Below are 14,313 nucleotides of genomic sequence, written 5' to 3' on the forward strand. Positions count from 1 at the left end.
CTCTTCAGCTCTCCTCCTGTGTGCCCCTGCAGGAAATGTCTGTTGTAGTCACATAGAGCTTCTCATCAGTGGCTTGCCTGCTGTGGGCCGTTCTGGACCTTACCTTCACTTGCCTTCCCTGAATGCCTACCTCTCTCTTCCCACTAATTCAATTCCTCCTGCTTAATAAAGCCCAGCTCAATTCTGTTTCCTACTTTGAGATCTCCCGGAACAGGGTGGTCCTTTGATGTGAGTTGGTACCCATCCTTGTCCACCTGATTGTGTCCCATGCAGGGGCAACTCTTGCACATGACAATGAACTTTTCTCCTGCAGGTGACATCTCTTCCCAGCTCCATTGTGAGCCCCACATGTGATACCTTTTTGCATGCTCCCTGACATCACAGACTCTGATTGAATGGCAGGATGAAAAATTATGAGCCCAGCTGTAGTTTCTAGTCTTTAAGCCACACCTTCTGCAGTGGAAGGTGTCCTTCAGATAGAGACAAATGAAACTTTGAGAAGCCCAATGCATGAACAAGTCCTCTGACTTACAATTTCCCAGGATGGCCAAAAGCTGGCTCTGGGGTCTGAGTGCCTGGATTAGAACAGTGGTTTTACTACTTACTGGCTATAGGGTACCTCTCTACCTCTGTGCTCTAATATACTATGGGGATAATAATGGTACCCATACCAATGGTTGTTGAGGGGATTAAACAGTATCCTGTAGGTAAGGAAGCTACTACTTGGCACAAAATAAATATTGGTCTCAATTTATTAAACTGTCAAAAGAATTAGGTTCCAGTCTTCTCTATCAGGGTGAGAGTCAGTTGATAGTAAAAGCACAGAACCACTATTGAATAATGGACTTTAGAGATGGGTCTTCATCCCCTGAGTTGGCCTGGAAATTCCGGGTATTTTCAGGGGGGTTGCTCTGGGCCCATCTACTGGGATGACAAACCTAACTACAGAGACAGTTTTATTTTCATTTTCATGTACCTCCTCCTCAGCCCTTTGATAGAACCGCAAGCCTTTCTCAATTTAGCAAGCACTTACTATTGTGTCTACAGTCCACACAGTCCAGGATGCATTAGAGATATGAACAAGACAAATGAAAACTCTACAGGTGAGACAGTCAAGAAGTCCAAAACTGGAACTCGGAAACAACCGCATGTATCCCAGACATACCTGGGCTGCCCATGGCAGAGGGGAGGCAATTACACCAGAACCACAGAATAATCTTGCCTGTGTGACAAACACATGGATTTGTTTTTGTCATCTCTTGACCACATTTATGTGGTTTCAAATATTTCATCTAATGGGCTGCTTTTCCTTCAGGCCTACTTCTGACACAGGTTGGAGGTTCCCTTCCTCCCTGTAAGCCTGAACAGGCAAGACCGTGAGTCCTGCACCCTCCATTAGACGGGAAGACAACCCATTTGGCTATTGGACACACCCAGAAGAGCCCATCGGGCAATCTGCCTGCTGGTGGTAAGTGGGAGAGTTACCTTGAATTCAGTCTCAATGTTGGCTAGTCTGGCTAACTCGTTGCTTAGCTCCAGCGCCGTGAGGACAGGGTCTTCACTGGACAGGGACAAGTAGGCAGCGCTTGCCAGTCCCTTGTAGGCGTTCATGCGGGAGCGGGAGTGGCTGAAGGAGTCCTTCCGCTGCTTCTCAGTGCACTCGTTGCACTTGCAGAAGTAGTCGTGGGGCCGCTCGATGCGGGCGCCCTTGAGCAGGAGGATGTGCACGATCTCGTACTCCTGGCAGTGGGCTGCCAGGATGATGGGCGTGATGTCGTGGGAGAAGCGCGTGCCGTCCTCGTCGTAGGCATAGAAGTCGTCGTCGCGCAGCTCCTGCTCCAGCGGGCTGAGTGTCAGGCGCTGGCCCTGCGCGAAGGCTGGGTGGTTGAGGATGGCTTCCACGATGCGCACGTAGCCCTTACTTATGGCCAACAACAGCGCGTCCCCCACCCGCGCCAGGTTCTCCTTCTTGAGCAGCAGCTCTGTGACCTCCAGGTGCTCGTTGCCCACAGCCAGCTGCAGTGCATTCTGCCCCATGTAGTCTACGCAGTTGAAGTTGAGGGTCTTGGACTCCTCCAGCATTTTCCTGACCACTGGGATGTTGCCATACTCGGCCGAGTCCAGGAAGCGCTCCTCCTCCGGCGTCAGACTCGTTCCCTTCTCGTTAAACATGTAGGCGGGACCGCGGATGGCCTGCCTGCGGCCCTTTTCCCTCAGTGTTGTGTGCCGGCGCTGCATGTTTTTGAAGGTGCTGTTCCCCAGCCTGTGGGACAACAAGGCAGAGATGCTGAATACTCTCCCAGGGGCTTGCAGGTGCCCCAGGGGCAGAGCAAACAACAAGGTTGAGATGAAAAAGAATGTCATGACTGGAATCTTACGAGAAATTATGAAATCTTATTAGAAATCATTGTTTTAGCACTGAGATTAAGACAGGTTGGATAACCTGCACTATTCTTTTACAAACGGAAAGGTGTCGATTTAGTTACTTAGCATCTATACCCCTGGGGTGGAGGATTGGCTGCAGAGCTGAAATGTGGATTTAAGCAGAGGGAGGTCGAGAGTGTGGGGGTCATGATGTAGCTGAAAACAGGCCAAGGCCTGTTTTATTGCCATTTGTGCCAAGTTGAGCATGTCCCTTAACTTCTCTGCGCATTAGTAATGTTTCTCTGTGTGTCTGCCAGTGCGACGGGGATAACTTTTTGTGTGCCATAGAGTCCATGGGAGGATTAAATGAGGTAACATGCATGTAGAACACACTCAGTTGATGTTGGTTTTATTCTGTCCTCTCCTGCCTGTTGGTGTACCCAGTTCTTCAAGGACTCTGCCATAGAGGTGGCCACCTTGGATACTGCTGCCTTTGCTTCAGGTATGTTGCCCCCATTGAACCTCCTTCACTGTGACAGACCTGGAGCAACGTGCAAGCGTGGCCACACACCTCTTGTTTCTACATTCAGTGCTATTCTGCACTGGGATTGTGCTTTCTTTCTTGCCCCCATGGAGCCTGAGCAACTACTAAGGGCACATTGTGGCAGGGAGCTGCCCTAGACTCACTGCCACTTACTGATGGCCACTGAAACAGCCTTCCTGAGGAAATTCAGCCTTTGTTTCTTAAGATCAAACCTGAATTTTTATATGGACAGAAGAACAGTGTAATTTATATGTATGTTCATTTCTAATGTGTTGTTCTTTCCCATTGTGTCATAATGTAGACATTAATACTAATACTATTAGTAGCAGTTGGCGACACTTACTAAGCACCTCTGATATGCCAGGAACTATACTAAGAAGTTAGTGTACTTCACATATATAATCTGTGTAATTCTTACTTAAACTCTATGAGGTGGATACTATAATTGTCCTTACTCAGATGAAGATCCCTAGACAAGTGGGGCTAAGAGACAGGCTTTGAAGTAGGAAGGTCCAGAGTAGGAATCCTGGCTCTATCTTTTGCCAGCGTTGTGATTTTGGACAAGTTTGTCAGGGTTTTAAGATGGCAGGCTAGAGAGAATAATAGCTGCCGTGTAATTTGAGGTTGAGCTGGAAACCCCATCTCTAACTCACCTTGACTTCTGGAGTGGGTCCCCAGTTCAAGATGCTTCCACTGTAGAATAGAGAGCCCCTAATTCTCTACACACTTGAGCATCTCAAACTTTTTTGATTCTCCAATTGTCCCTACTCATATTTTCTAATCTCTTTTTCTAGTCTACCCCAACTCAAGGTATTCAAATAATATTAGAATGGTATGCATTTCAGTAAGAAACCATCTATTCTAAAGAGTAAGTACTTGGGGATTTGTTTTGAACTATTTTCCATGTTCCCAACTGTCTTTTTTGTTATTGGTCATGTCTCCATGCATCAAGAATACTCACTATTTCACTTAAGTCGTTTGTAAAAATTAAGCAAAGTAATCACAGAGGAAGGCTTTTAAATTATACACAGTGTTTTGAGATTTTTTTTTTTTAAAGTAGTGTCATTTAGTCTTGTGATTTCTAAAAATTTGGGCTCTATTTAGTTTTCTGCTTATTTTTTCTTTTGACATCCTCGAACCCTTTTGCTTTTAGCTCCTTTTGGGGCCCTGATCTGGTATAAAGAAGAGACTTGGAGGTTAGACCTCATACTCTAATCCTGCCTAGGCCTGAGTCACACTTCTTGGGAGAATCTGCTGAACTATTCAGTGGAGCAGCTTCTTCATCTTCAGAAAAGTAAAAGGAATAATGATGGGCAACTCCCTGAAAAGGCAGTTGTGGGTGATAAATCCTAATATAGAGCTCTGTGCTCTTTTAGGAAGAGTGTCTGAACTACTATCCACTTTTCTGAAGTGCAGGTTGATAAAAGATTGCTGGAGAAAAGATTCTCAAGATTCAAGTTTATGAGTTCCTTCTGAACCCATTTCTGTCAACAATGCCATCATTCCAGGGAGAGAGGCTGCTTGTTGATGCCAGTGCAGACTGTAGATTGGGAGTCCAGGAGAGATCTTTACAGGAGAGAGAAGGAGTCACAAAGTGGGCACAGGTATTTATTATTATGTTTTTCAGAAGACAAGGAGGTGACTGAGTTGAAAGCTAAGCAGTCACTTCCTTTGTGTCCCCAAAGGGCCTTGTTTCAGAAGACATGAACTCAGTTTCAAGATCTGTCATCTGAGTACACACTCTCAGGTGGGAATTATTCCCACAGAAGACTTTAACTCTTTCTCATGAAATTACTCAGCCTGTCCTATGCTGAGGCTTCTCCCCTCGCAGGGCTACCTCTCTGAACTTGCCGTCACATCTCAACCTGAGAAAAGTCCCTTTCCACTCAAGAGCATCTGAGCAATGTGTCAGAGATGAAACAGTAACTGTCCTAGAAGGAGACAGACCTTGAGATTGATTCCATATCACTTTTCCATTAGAGATCTGTTCAAGAGGGAGATAAGTCAGACTCCAAGGTCAAGAGTACACAACTATTATATAGCAATAAACCATGGAGAGACTAATTCAAAGGAAATATAAAAAATACAGAACCAAGTCAGAGCAGAGAAACATTTCACAGGGAACACATAAGTACCCAATCTAAACTGAGTCCATATGAATGTCATAGACGCTGTAGCCTAAAAACTTAAAGGATGTTAAAGAATCATTTGTTAATTCCCCTCATTAAACAAACAAAAAAAGCAAGATGTTAACATTCTCATTTTTAGGTAGAGAAACTGAAGGTGATGAAGCATAAAGACTAAACCTTAGGGCAAACAATTTCTGCACAAGAATAGAGCATCATATAAATCTTGATGTTTCTATAACAATTATGTTTTATCAAAGAAAAAAATGTATGTGTATGGCTAGTATTTGTCTTCACCGCTTGACATGCATTTTTCTGAATGACCTTGAAAGCAGACACCCAGAAGTTTTAGGAAATAAACAAGTCTCTCTTTCCCATCCTTTAATACCTTGACTTTGAGATAGATTTGGATGCTCACAGAATTGTCAGTTCTGTTCCTTTCCTTACAGAATCTGGCACTGATGAAACGTTATGGGACTCAAGTCACCTTTGTATGCAAGCATATAGTGGGACATGCTACTCAGTGAGATTGCTCCCAACATAAGGGATTTCACAGCAGCCACATGAATTGATCCAGATACTGATGGAGGCCTTTCTACCTCACTGGGGCTTCTTATTAGTTCTGTCTTCTATTCTAATAGTGCTTTTAAACATTGGTTTTACTTTTTTGGCTTTGTTAAGGTATAAACTGACAAATTGTAAAATATTTAAAGTGTATCCTGTAGTGATTTGATATGTGTATACACCATGAAAAGAATCCCATCATCTTGTTAATTAACACATCCATAACCATATATATATGGGTGTTTTGGTTAGAACATTTAAGTTCTACTGTCTTAGCAGATTTCAATCGTATAATGCAGTGTTATCAACTATAGTTACCATATTTTACATTAGATCTTCAGGACCTTATTCATCTTATAGCTGGAAGTTTGTACCTCTTTACCACTCTCTCCCTATTTCCCCCATTTAAACATTTATACACCTTTGACACTATTTAACCATTGTATCCTTGCCATTTAATCTTGACATTATAAGTAGTCAGACTTTAGCGATGCATTTCCCATGGATTGGGAAGAATCCACAGAGCATGCTATGTCAGAAAGATAAAGTCATTTGGTCCACAGTAGCTGTGGCCAAAGCTTACACTCATGAGTCAGATATGTTGCTCTGCTGGACTCTGGGATCTTGACATAGTTTTACTGCCAATAATGAGCTAAGTGATTCTCTCTAAAATACAGTTAGCATTTGATTGCCCTTACTTTAATATTTTTCTTAAAAATGAACTTTGAATGCAAATGCTTTTTTATTTGCCTATATTATTAAGATAACAAGTGATCAAACTCATCTAATACCTCAATTAATATACTGTGTTTTTCATTTTCCATAAATGCATGCATTGACATTTGATGTCATTGAAAAAGGGGTTCCAGGGGAAACAAAACTGTATTTGAGAGGAGGACTAATTATTAAACTCCCTCTTGATCCCTTGGTTGCTATTTTTATCAGGCTTCTCTTACAGATGCATCAGCCAGTCTGAAGGAAGCCAGATGTCATTGATCCACAAAAAGTATGAATTCTACACCCTAAGTCCAGCTGCAAAAGAGCATGACCACAGAGCTTTTTGGAGACAGGGATTGTGGTTGATTACTGGTGAAGAAAAGGCCACACTTAATCAAAATGTCTTTTTGGAGATATTTGTTGTCTTTTTTGTGTGAAATAGCTACATGCACCATAGGTCTTTGTAGAAATTATCCTAGTCTGAAACAAATTCAGTCTGTAACCTTCCACAGCTAAGCATAGAACCAAACAAATCCAAGAGTCAGATCAGTCATCCAGGAAAAACCCAGCTCTGGTCTGTGTATCATCTCCCAGGTGTACATATTCTTGAATTTTAGTCCAGAGCAACAGAGATCAAATGGTCGGGTGATTGGGAGTTTTCTCCTAAACCTCATTTCTCTTACCAATAGAAAGGAAATAATAAAATCCATCCTCCATGTGCCTCACGACTCCAGTGAAGATGAAATAATGTGTATCAAATGCCCTGGATACTGTAAAGCCTTACACAAATGTCCATGACAATAATGATGAAAACCTTACATATTAGTACACTTAAGTAAATGATTGTAAATTGGCTTCCATTTTGCTCTACACTAATATATTAAACTTAGCTATTTTTCTAAATGACTGTGTAATAGTAAGAGTTAATATATATTACACATTTGCCATGTGACAGACACTGTGCTAAATGATTTACATGAATTGTTTTAAATTCACACAAATTGTATGATAAATTTAGCTATTTTCCTTAATGACTATAATGATTAACATTTATTATACATTAACCACATTGCAGGCACCATGTACTGAATACTTTACATGCATTATCATTTTAAATTCTCATCAACTACTATAGGATATAGGTGCTATTGTCATTCCCATTTAATAGATGATAAAGTGAGGCTCAGATAAATTAAGCACTTTTAACTACACAACTTGTGAGGCTACACAGTCTATGAATGGTAGACCCACTGTAAGAAGTTCTCATCTGCCTGATTTCGAAGCCCATGCTTTTAGCTGGTATTCTGCTGCCATCCATCTTCTTCCTGCATTTTTTCTAAGTTTCTTTAGACTGCAGATTTTCCAACTGGAGTGCAGGATCCTTAAGAGCAGGAGAATTACTTGTTTATATGGTATATGTATATGGTAAATGATATATGGATGCCTGGCATTTGGTGCATGGTCAAATAAGTTAATTCTTAAATACTTGAATTTGGGTTGGTTATTAAAGAAGATCAGTAAAACAGAGGTGTTAATGTTTACCAGTGTCCTCCTTAGAAATGCAGGAACCATATAATCCTATGACTACTATTTCCTATTTGTAACTGACAACTTTTAAAATAAGATGTGAGCTCCAAAGGAAAATTAGTTTCCAGTTAGCTTCACTGTAAATGATGGTCCGTAAGTTGCTAGGTGAGACTGCTAGTATTAGAGGATGTACTAAGTACTATGGGTGACTGGGGCAGATAACTGAGGCATTCTTACTACTTCAGAATACTCCTAAATTTTAAAATATATTTCCAGAGGGATCCAACTTATTTCTATGTATCATCTTCTTTATTCTGTTGGAGTTGAGGTGGGATAGTACATATAAATTACAGTGCTTACTAAGTGCTCTAGTAATAATTGGATAATATTAACTATTTTAATTTAATACAGTTATAATCATTGTGGATCCAAAGCAATAATAATTGTGAATCCAAAGCATTCAAGTTCCTACCTAAGCTAGTGAAAATAATTTGCTTGTATAGCACATATACTTTGAATTAAAAAAGATATTCAGTTATTTACTCCATGAATGTGCATGAGTTCATACACCTTTTGCCAGTCAGGTCCTACAGGAAACAAGCAAAGTACCTTTCTGCTACTTATTACAATATATTATATTGAGGTATACTTTCCAAACACTTCTACTAATGTGGGATTTTTTCCCATTGCATCTTAGATTGAAAAATATTATCCAGTGTTCCTGAATGTTAAAAATGGTTTTATCAGTAATTTATTTTTCACCAAATGACATCTTCTCTGGATGAGAGTGTTCTCAGGATTTTCAAACTACCTTATGAATTAGCCATCCAAGTATAACAGTGCTTTGTGTGTGCTTCTTTTATTTCTGTTTTCTTTTTAAATCCTTATTTATCTATTTGGAATTGGTAGGTTATGGAACTGGATGTCTGTATCTCATTGTGTATAGCTTGAGATAGAGCTGGAACAACAAGTTCTAAGAGTTACATTTTCCCCCCAAAGATTCATCTTGGAATTAAATAGATATGTGTAACCTTTTCATTGTTTATTGACTTCTGTGACAAGAGTCTGAAATGAACGTGTACTAGCAAAAAAGTGAGAGACCCTTAAATCATGAAATGACAATACTGAGAAAAGTAACATGCTGAATATTTGTTGGCGGGTGGCGTGATTGGGGAGGATAATGATTGCTTTTCTTAAGCAAGAGATCCTCTCACGCAGGATACCATATGCATCTGTAATTAGCCTCAGTGAGGCTCCATGTAGTTTTGATTTTTTTCTGGGTTAATTACTGCCTAAAGGAGTTAGCTAGTCTCCATGCCCCTAAGCTTAGGAGCAAGTGTTTTTAGAAGTAAATTTTTGTGAACTTATACTTGTGACATAGAACCCTTGGTAAATTGTTAGATAACTGAACTAGTGTCATTGTTTAGAAGATCTTAGAGAGTGAGTTTGAATCATATCCATACTGAATATTCTGGATTTAATGTGAATTCATTCATAAATCTGGTGTGTGCCCAGTGTTCAGAAATAGGACCCACCAGCAGGTGGCATTCTGAGGCAAAAATTCACTGAGTACCACCAGACAGGGTCAATCATTGCTTCTTTCAGATCTACCCTAAATCCATTAAGCCTTTAAATCACAATTAATGGCAATAGCATCCTGGTTATGTCTACTCAACTATACTTAAGCGAATTTACAACCTCAAACTTGAAGAGGGAGATTCTGTATTGCAGTTTCAAAGCTTGTGTCAAAGCCCTGCCAGATTTCATCTCTTTTATTAAAAGCATGTTCATCTTACAAAGAAATGGTTGTCTAAAGGACATGTTTTCAACAAAGAAAAGGAAAGAAAAATAATAGTCTCCTTCTTCCTACCTATAGTTCTTTAGTAGTGGCTACTTATTAAAATACAGCCTTCTTCTTCCTCCTACTCCCATATTTATATTAAAATAAATACAACAACACACACAAAATCAAATAAAAAAGCTGCCAGTAGTGAAGTAGAAGAAACAACACACATACTTTCTTCTAGGAATAAAACTACACTCTAGTACAAAAGGACTGGGCTACCAGGATGAGTTGTCTGTTTCTGAAAGGCTTTGTAAACTTAAACTTTCAATGAAAAGTTAAAAAAAAAATTCTTACCAACCCAGCAGATAAGACTTCAGATCCAGATTTACATCTAAAAATCCAAGCAGTGCACAAGAGGGATAGGGCTAATAAATAGAAGTTTAATTCCATATTCAGCTAGAAAACAGCCTCTACTGGAAAAATAATATGAGAGAACCATCATAGCTGCTTACATTGAGGATGAAATACGCAGGCTTGTTCCTTCTTTAAATGACCGGAATCCGGTGTTGAGTCGCAGAAATCTGGCTCCCCATGAGTGATAGCCGGATAGATACCGCTCTCCGTGGTGCTGAAGTATGGAGCTGGTCGAGTGAGTAGAGTTGCGAGAATGTGAAAGCGCACTCCACTGTCCTTTGTGTTGCAATAGTAAAAACTCGTCTTCCGAGGCAGACCCGCTTTACTGTTCTTTTCCCAATCTGGGGAAAATTTCTCAGGGAACATGAAGGAGAAAGATCCGTGTGTGAGAGACTGGCAGGCAGCGTGGTGATGGGTTGTTATAGTCCCCACCCCCTCTCCCAGTAGCTTTGAGAGGGAGGTAGCAACTCTGCCTTCCTACCGCAGCTCCTCAGGATTTCTACCTGCCCCCACCTCATGCCCCAGAACAGCGCATATAACACACACACACACACACACACACACGCACACACACACACACACACCCCTCAATTATATAACGTAGCAGGTTCTGGCTCCTGAAACAGACTGTTCATCTGTTGAAATGAATGAAAAATGAGGAATGAACTAGTTTCCTACCTGTTGTGTCTGTGTGTTTACCAAGGAAAAGAGTTGAGAAGAAAACTGAAATCGGAGGAACTCAAAGAATAACAGTAGTTTACTTTAATATGCTTTATGGTCACACCCGACTTTGTCTTCTGTGACTGATGCATTTTCTAACTGTAACCTTCTGTTTGATGATTTTTTAGCATTGTCTAGGATCAGGTAGAGGTCAGTGATGTAGATCAAGTCTGATACTAGTAACAAGACTTTAAAAGTGTTAGCTCTCATTTATAGCTTTCCATTTTTTGAAAGGAAATTCCTAGTGCAAAAACCCATTTCCCCACAGTCCCCAATCTCACCAATTGCTATGTTAACAAATGACCTACAGTTCTTAAACACTTAAGTATTTTGATGGCCTGATTGGAGAGAAACCTCCTTAATTGAAATATTACCTGTGTGAAAGAAACTTACCTGGGTCACTGAACTAATAAACAGTGTTTATTCTTTGAAACCAATTCATGGGTAACAACTGACAGTATTAAAGACTGTCTCTGTGTGCACATACAGTACTCAGGATTAAAGAGGTGGCTTTAATACATTTTGCACAATGCCATTCTAGGTTTATAGACAAATCAGATTACACTGGTAGCTAATAGATACCTATGCTATTAGCATTTTCTTTGCTTACAACATGGTGTGTGGGGAAAGACCCTGGAGTTTTTATTCACATGTTAACTGTGTGACCTTGGGCATAATGCTTAACCTCACTGAATCTCAGTCTTTTCATATGTAAATAGTTAGTGAAAATGGGTAATAATGCTTTTTTCCCCAAATGCATGATAATAATTGATAGACATAGCATATACGAAACACCCAGAAGAGTTCACATTTAAGAGATGCATAGTAAGTTTGAGTGTTCTTCTTCCACTCCTTGTTTAAGAGAAGTTAAAGTAGTTATCTGGTTAAAACTCCAAAAAGCTTGATAACAAACTAATTTTTATTTCTATAAGCCTCCACACAAGCTCTCCAGCATTAATGATTGTGCTTTATTAGACAAAATACTATTTTAAAAAGAAATTTCCTTAACATTAAGACTTTTCCTTTAAATTTTTTATAGACTTGAAGGACAAGGGAATTTTATTTTTAGTTAGAATCAGCAATAAATACGTTTAACTCATTTTAAATAAAATGTTAATGAATTAAGAGCTATTTAGTATTACACTGAAGTGTAGAACAAAATATATAAAGCCAACAAAAGTGTCTTACACAACCCCAAAGTTAGAAGATTAGCTATGACACTGATAATATCCCTTTAATTGGGATTTGCATCATTGTGATTAGTGAAGCAATATAGAATAAGATACTCTTAATTATGAAATACTTTCTGAAGAATACTAGGTTGTGGCTTTTAGTTGATAATGATGGAAATGAAGTCTTATTATATTTTGTTTTTAATAAATAACCAAGAGAAATTCTGACATGAACTATGTTCTTTTTTCTACTCATGATGAGCTCATAAAAATACCCCATATTTTTAAAAGTGTGCCAATGACATTACTACAGTCATGTATATGGAGGAAATGAGCTAATTATTTTATAGATACATATAAACAGAGGATAGGTCAGAATCAGCTCTCCAGAGTGATAGGATAAGATGATGTTTTATGAAGGATCCAACCTTCAGTGTCCTCATTATTAGAAAGATTTATCACTTCTGGAGGATATTATACACAACATTTGGTTCAATGAATAAATACTTGTAATCTGAAAAAGTTACATACATGTCAAAATATTTTCAATATGTAAGACGCAGAAGTAACTAGGTCCTCACTATCAACAGTGAAAGTTCAGAAGACGATAGATATCCAAGGTTCCTGTGTAAGGTCTTGAGTTTTGTTTTTTCATAGGCTCACCGTACATAACCACTTCTGGTCAAACTTCTTGTGTTATAATCCAAATATTCCATTCCCCAAGTATATCCCTTAGTTTTATCACCTATAAAAAGGTAGGTAATAGTTTCTCACTTGTAGAGTTACAGTGAAGATAAAATGAGACAAGTCACATAAAGCACTTACAGCAGTGCCTGGCACAAAATCAAAACTCAGCATATGCCAGCTTTCATTCTTTTTTAAAAAAAAAAAAATTGAGTTATAATTACCATGCAACATTATATTAGTTTCAGCTGTATAACATAGTGATTCAGTTTTTTGTCCATTATGAAACAGTCACCACAGTAAGTCCAGTTACCATCCATTACCATACAAGGTTGATACACTGTTACTGACTATATTACCTATGCTGTACATTACATCACTGTGATTTATTTATTTTATAACTGGAAGTTTGTACCTTTTCATCCACTTCACCCATTTCACCCATTCCTCCATCCCCATCCCCTCTGATGACCACCAGTTTGTTCTCCATATCCATGAGTCTGTTTCTGTTTCGTTTGTTTGTTTTGTTTTTTAAATTCTGCATAAGTGAAATCATATGGTATTTGTTTTTCTCTATCTGACTTATTTCACCTAGCATAGTACACTGTAGGTCTATCCATGTTGTTGCAAATGGCAAGATTTCATTCTTTTTTATGGCTGAGTAATATTCACTTCTGTATATATAGCATATCTTTATCCTTTCATTTATTGATGGACACTTAGATTATTTCCATATATTGGCTGTTGTAAATAGTTCTGCAGTGAACATAGGGGTACATATATTTTTCCAAATTAATATTTTCATTTTCTTTGGATAAATGCCTAGAACTGGAGTGGCTGGGTCATATGGTAGTTCAATTTTTATTTTTTTAAGGAAACTCCATGCTATTTTCCAAAGTGGCTGCACCAATTTACATTCTGACCTATAGTGCATAACATCCTCATCAACACTTGCTGTTTCTTGTCTTTTTGATAATAGCCATTTAAACAGGTATGAAGTGGTTTTGATTTGCATCTCCCTGATGATTAGTCATGTTGAACACCTTTTCATATACCTATGTCTGTCTCTTTGTCTGCTTTGTAAAAATGTCTATTCAGGTCCTCTGCCCATTTTTTAATCAGGTTGTTTGCTTTTTTGATGGTTGAGTTGTATTTTGGATATCAACCCTGTATCAGATATGTGATTTGCAAATGTCTTTTCCCAGTTAGTAGGTTGCCTTTTCATTTGGTTGGTGGTTTCTCTCACTGTACAAAAGCTTTTTTGTTTGATGTACTTCTATTTGTTTATTTTTGCTTTCATTGCCCTTGCCTGAGGAGACATTCCAAAAAATATTGCTAATAGTGATATCAAAGGGGTTACTGCCTGTGTTTTATTGTAGGAATTTTATGGCTTTAAGTCTTATATTTAAGCCTCTAATCCATTTTGAGTTCACTTTTGTATATGGTATAATAAAATGGTACCATTTCATTCCTTTGCAAGTTGCTGTCCAGTTTTCCAATACCATTTATTAAAGAGACTGTCTTTTCCCCATTGTATATTTTTGCCTTTGTTGTTGTAAATTAATTGACCAGATGAACATGGGTTTATTTCTGGGCTCTCTATTCTATTCCATTGATCTTTTTGTCTGTTTTTGTGCCAGTACCATACTGTTTTGGTTACTGTAGCTTTGTAGTATAATTTCAACTCTGGGAGTG

The 14,313-nt window shown here is 38.9% G+C and overlaps 1 protein-coding gene across 2 annotated transcripts in view; it reads right to left on the reverse strand.

The window, feature by feature from the left end:
- Positions 1-10,620, reverse strand: part of TRPC7 (transient receptor potential cation channel subfamily C member 7) — a 118,608-nt gene extending 107,988 nt beyond the window's left edge. Inside the window, exons 1-2 of one of the 2 annotated variants that reach the window (XM_010981813.3) lie at positions 10,141-10,620; positions 1,486-2,263 (exon numbers count right to left, since the gene is read on the reverse strand). In XM_010981813.3, the coding sequence (XP_010980115.1) occupies positions 1,486-2,263; positions 10,141-10,142 (780 nt within the window). In that variant the 5' untranslated portion in view covers positions 10,143-10,620. Of the gene's footprint in view, positions 1-1,485; positions 2,264-10,140 lie in introns of those variants that run through there. The other variant, XM_010981823.3, reaches the window with a different exon arrangement.
- Between the last annotated feature and the right edge of the window lie 3,693 nt (positions 10,621-14,313).

Source organism: Camelus dromedarius, chromosome 3 (genome assembly GCF_036321535.1).
Source record: "Camelus dromedarius isolate mCamDro1 chromosome 3, mCamDro1.pat, whole genome shotgun sequence".
NCBI lineage: Eukaryota > Metazoa > Chordata > Mammalia > Artiodactyla > Camelidae > Camelus > Camelus dromedarius.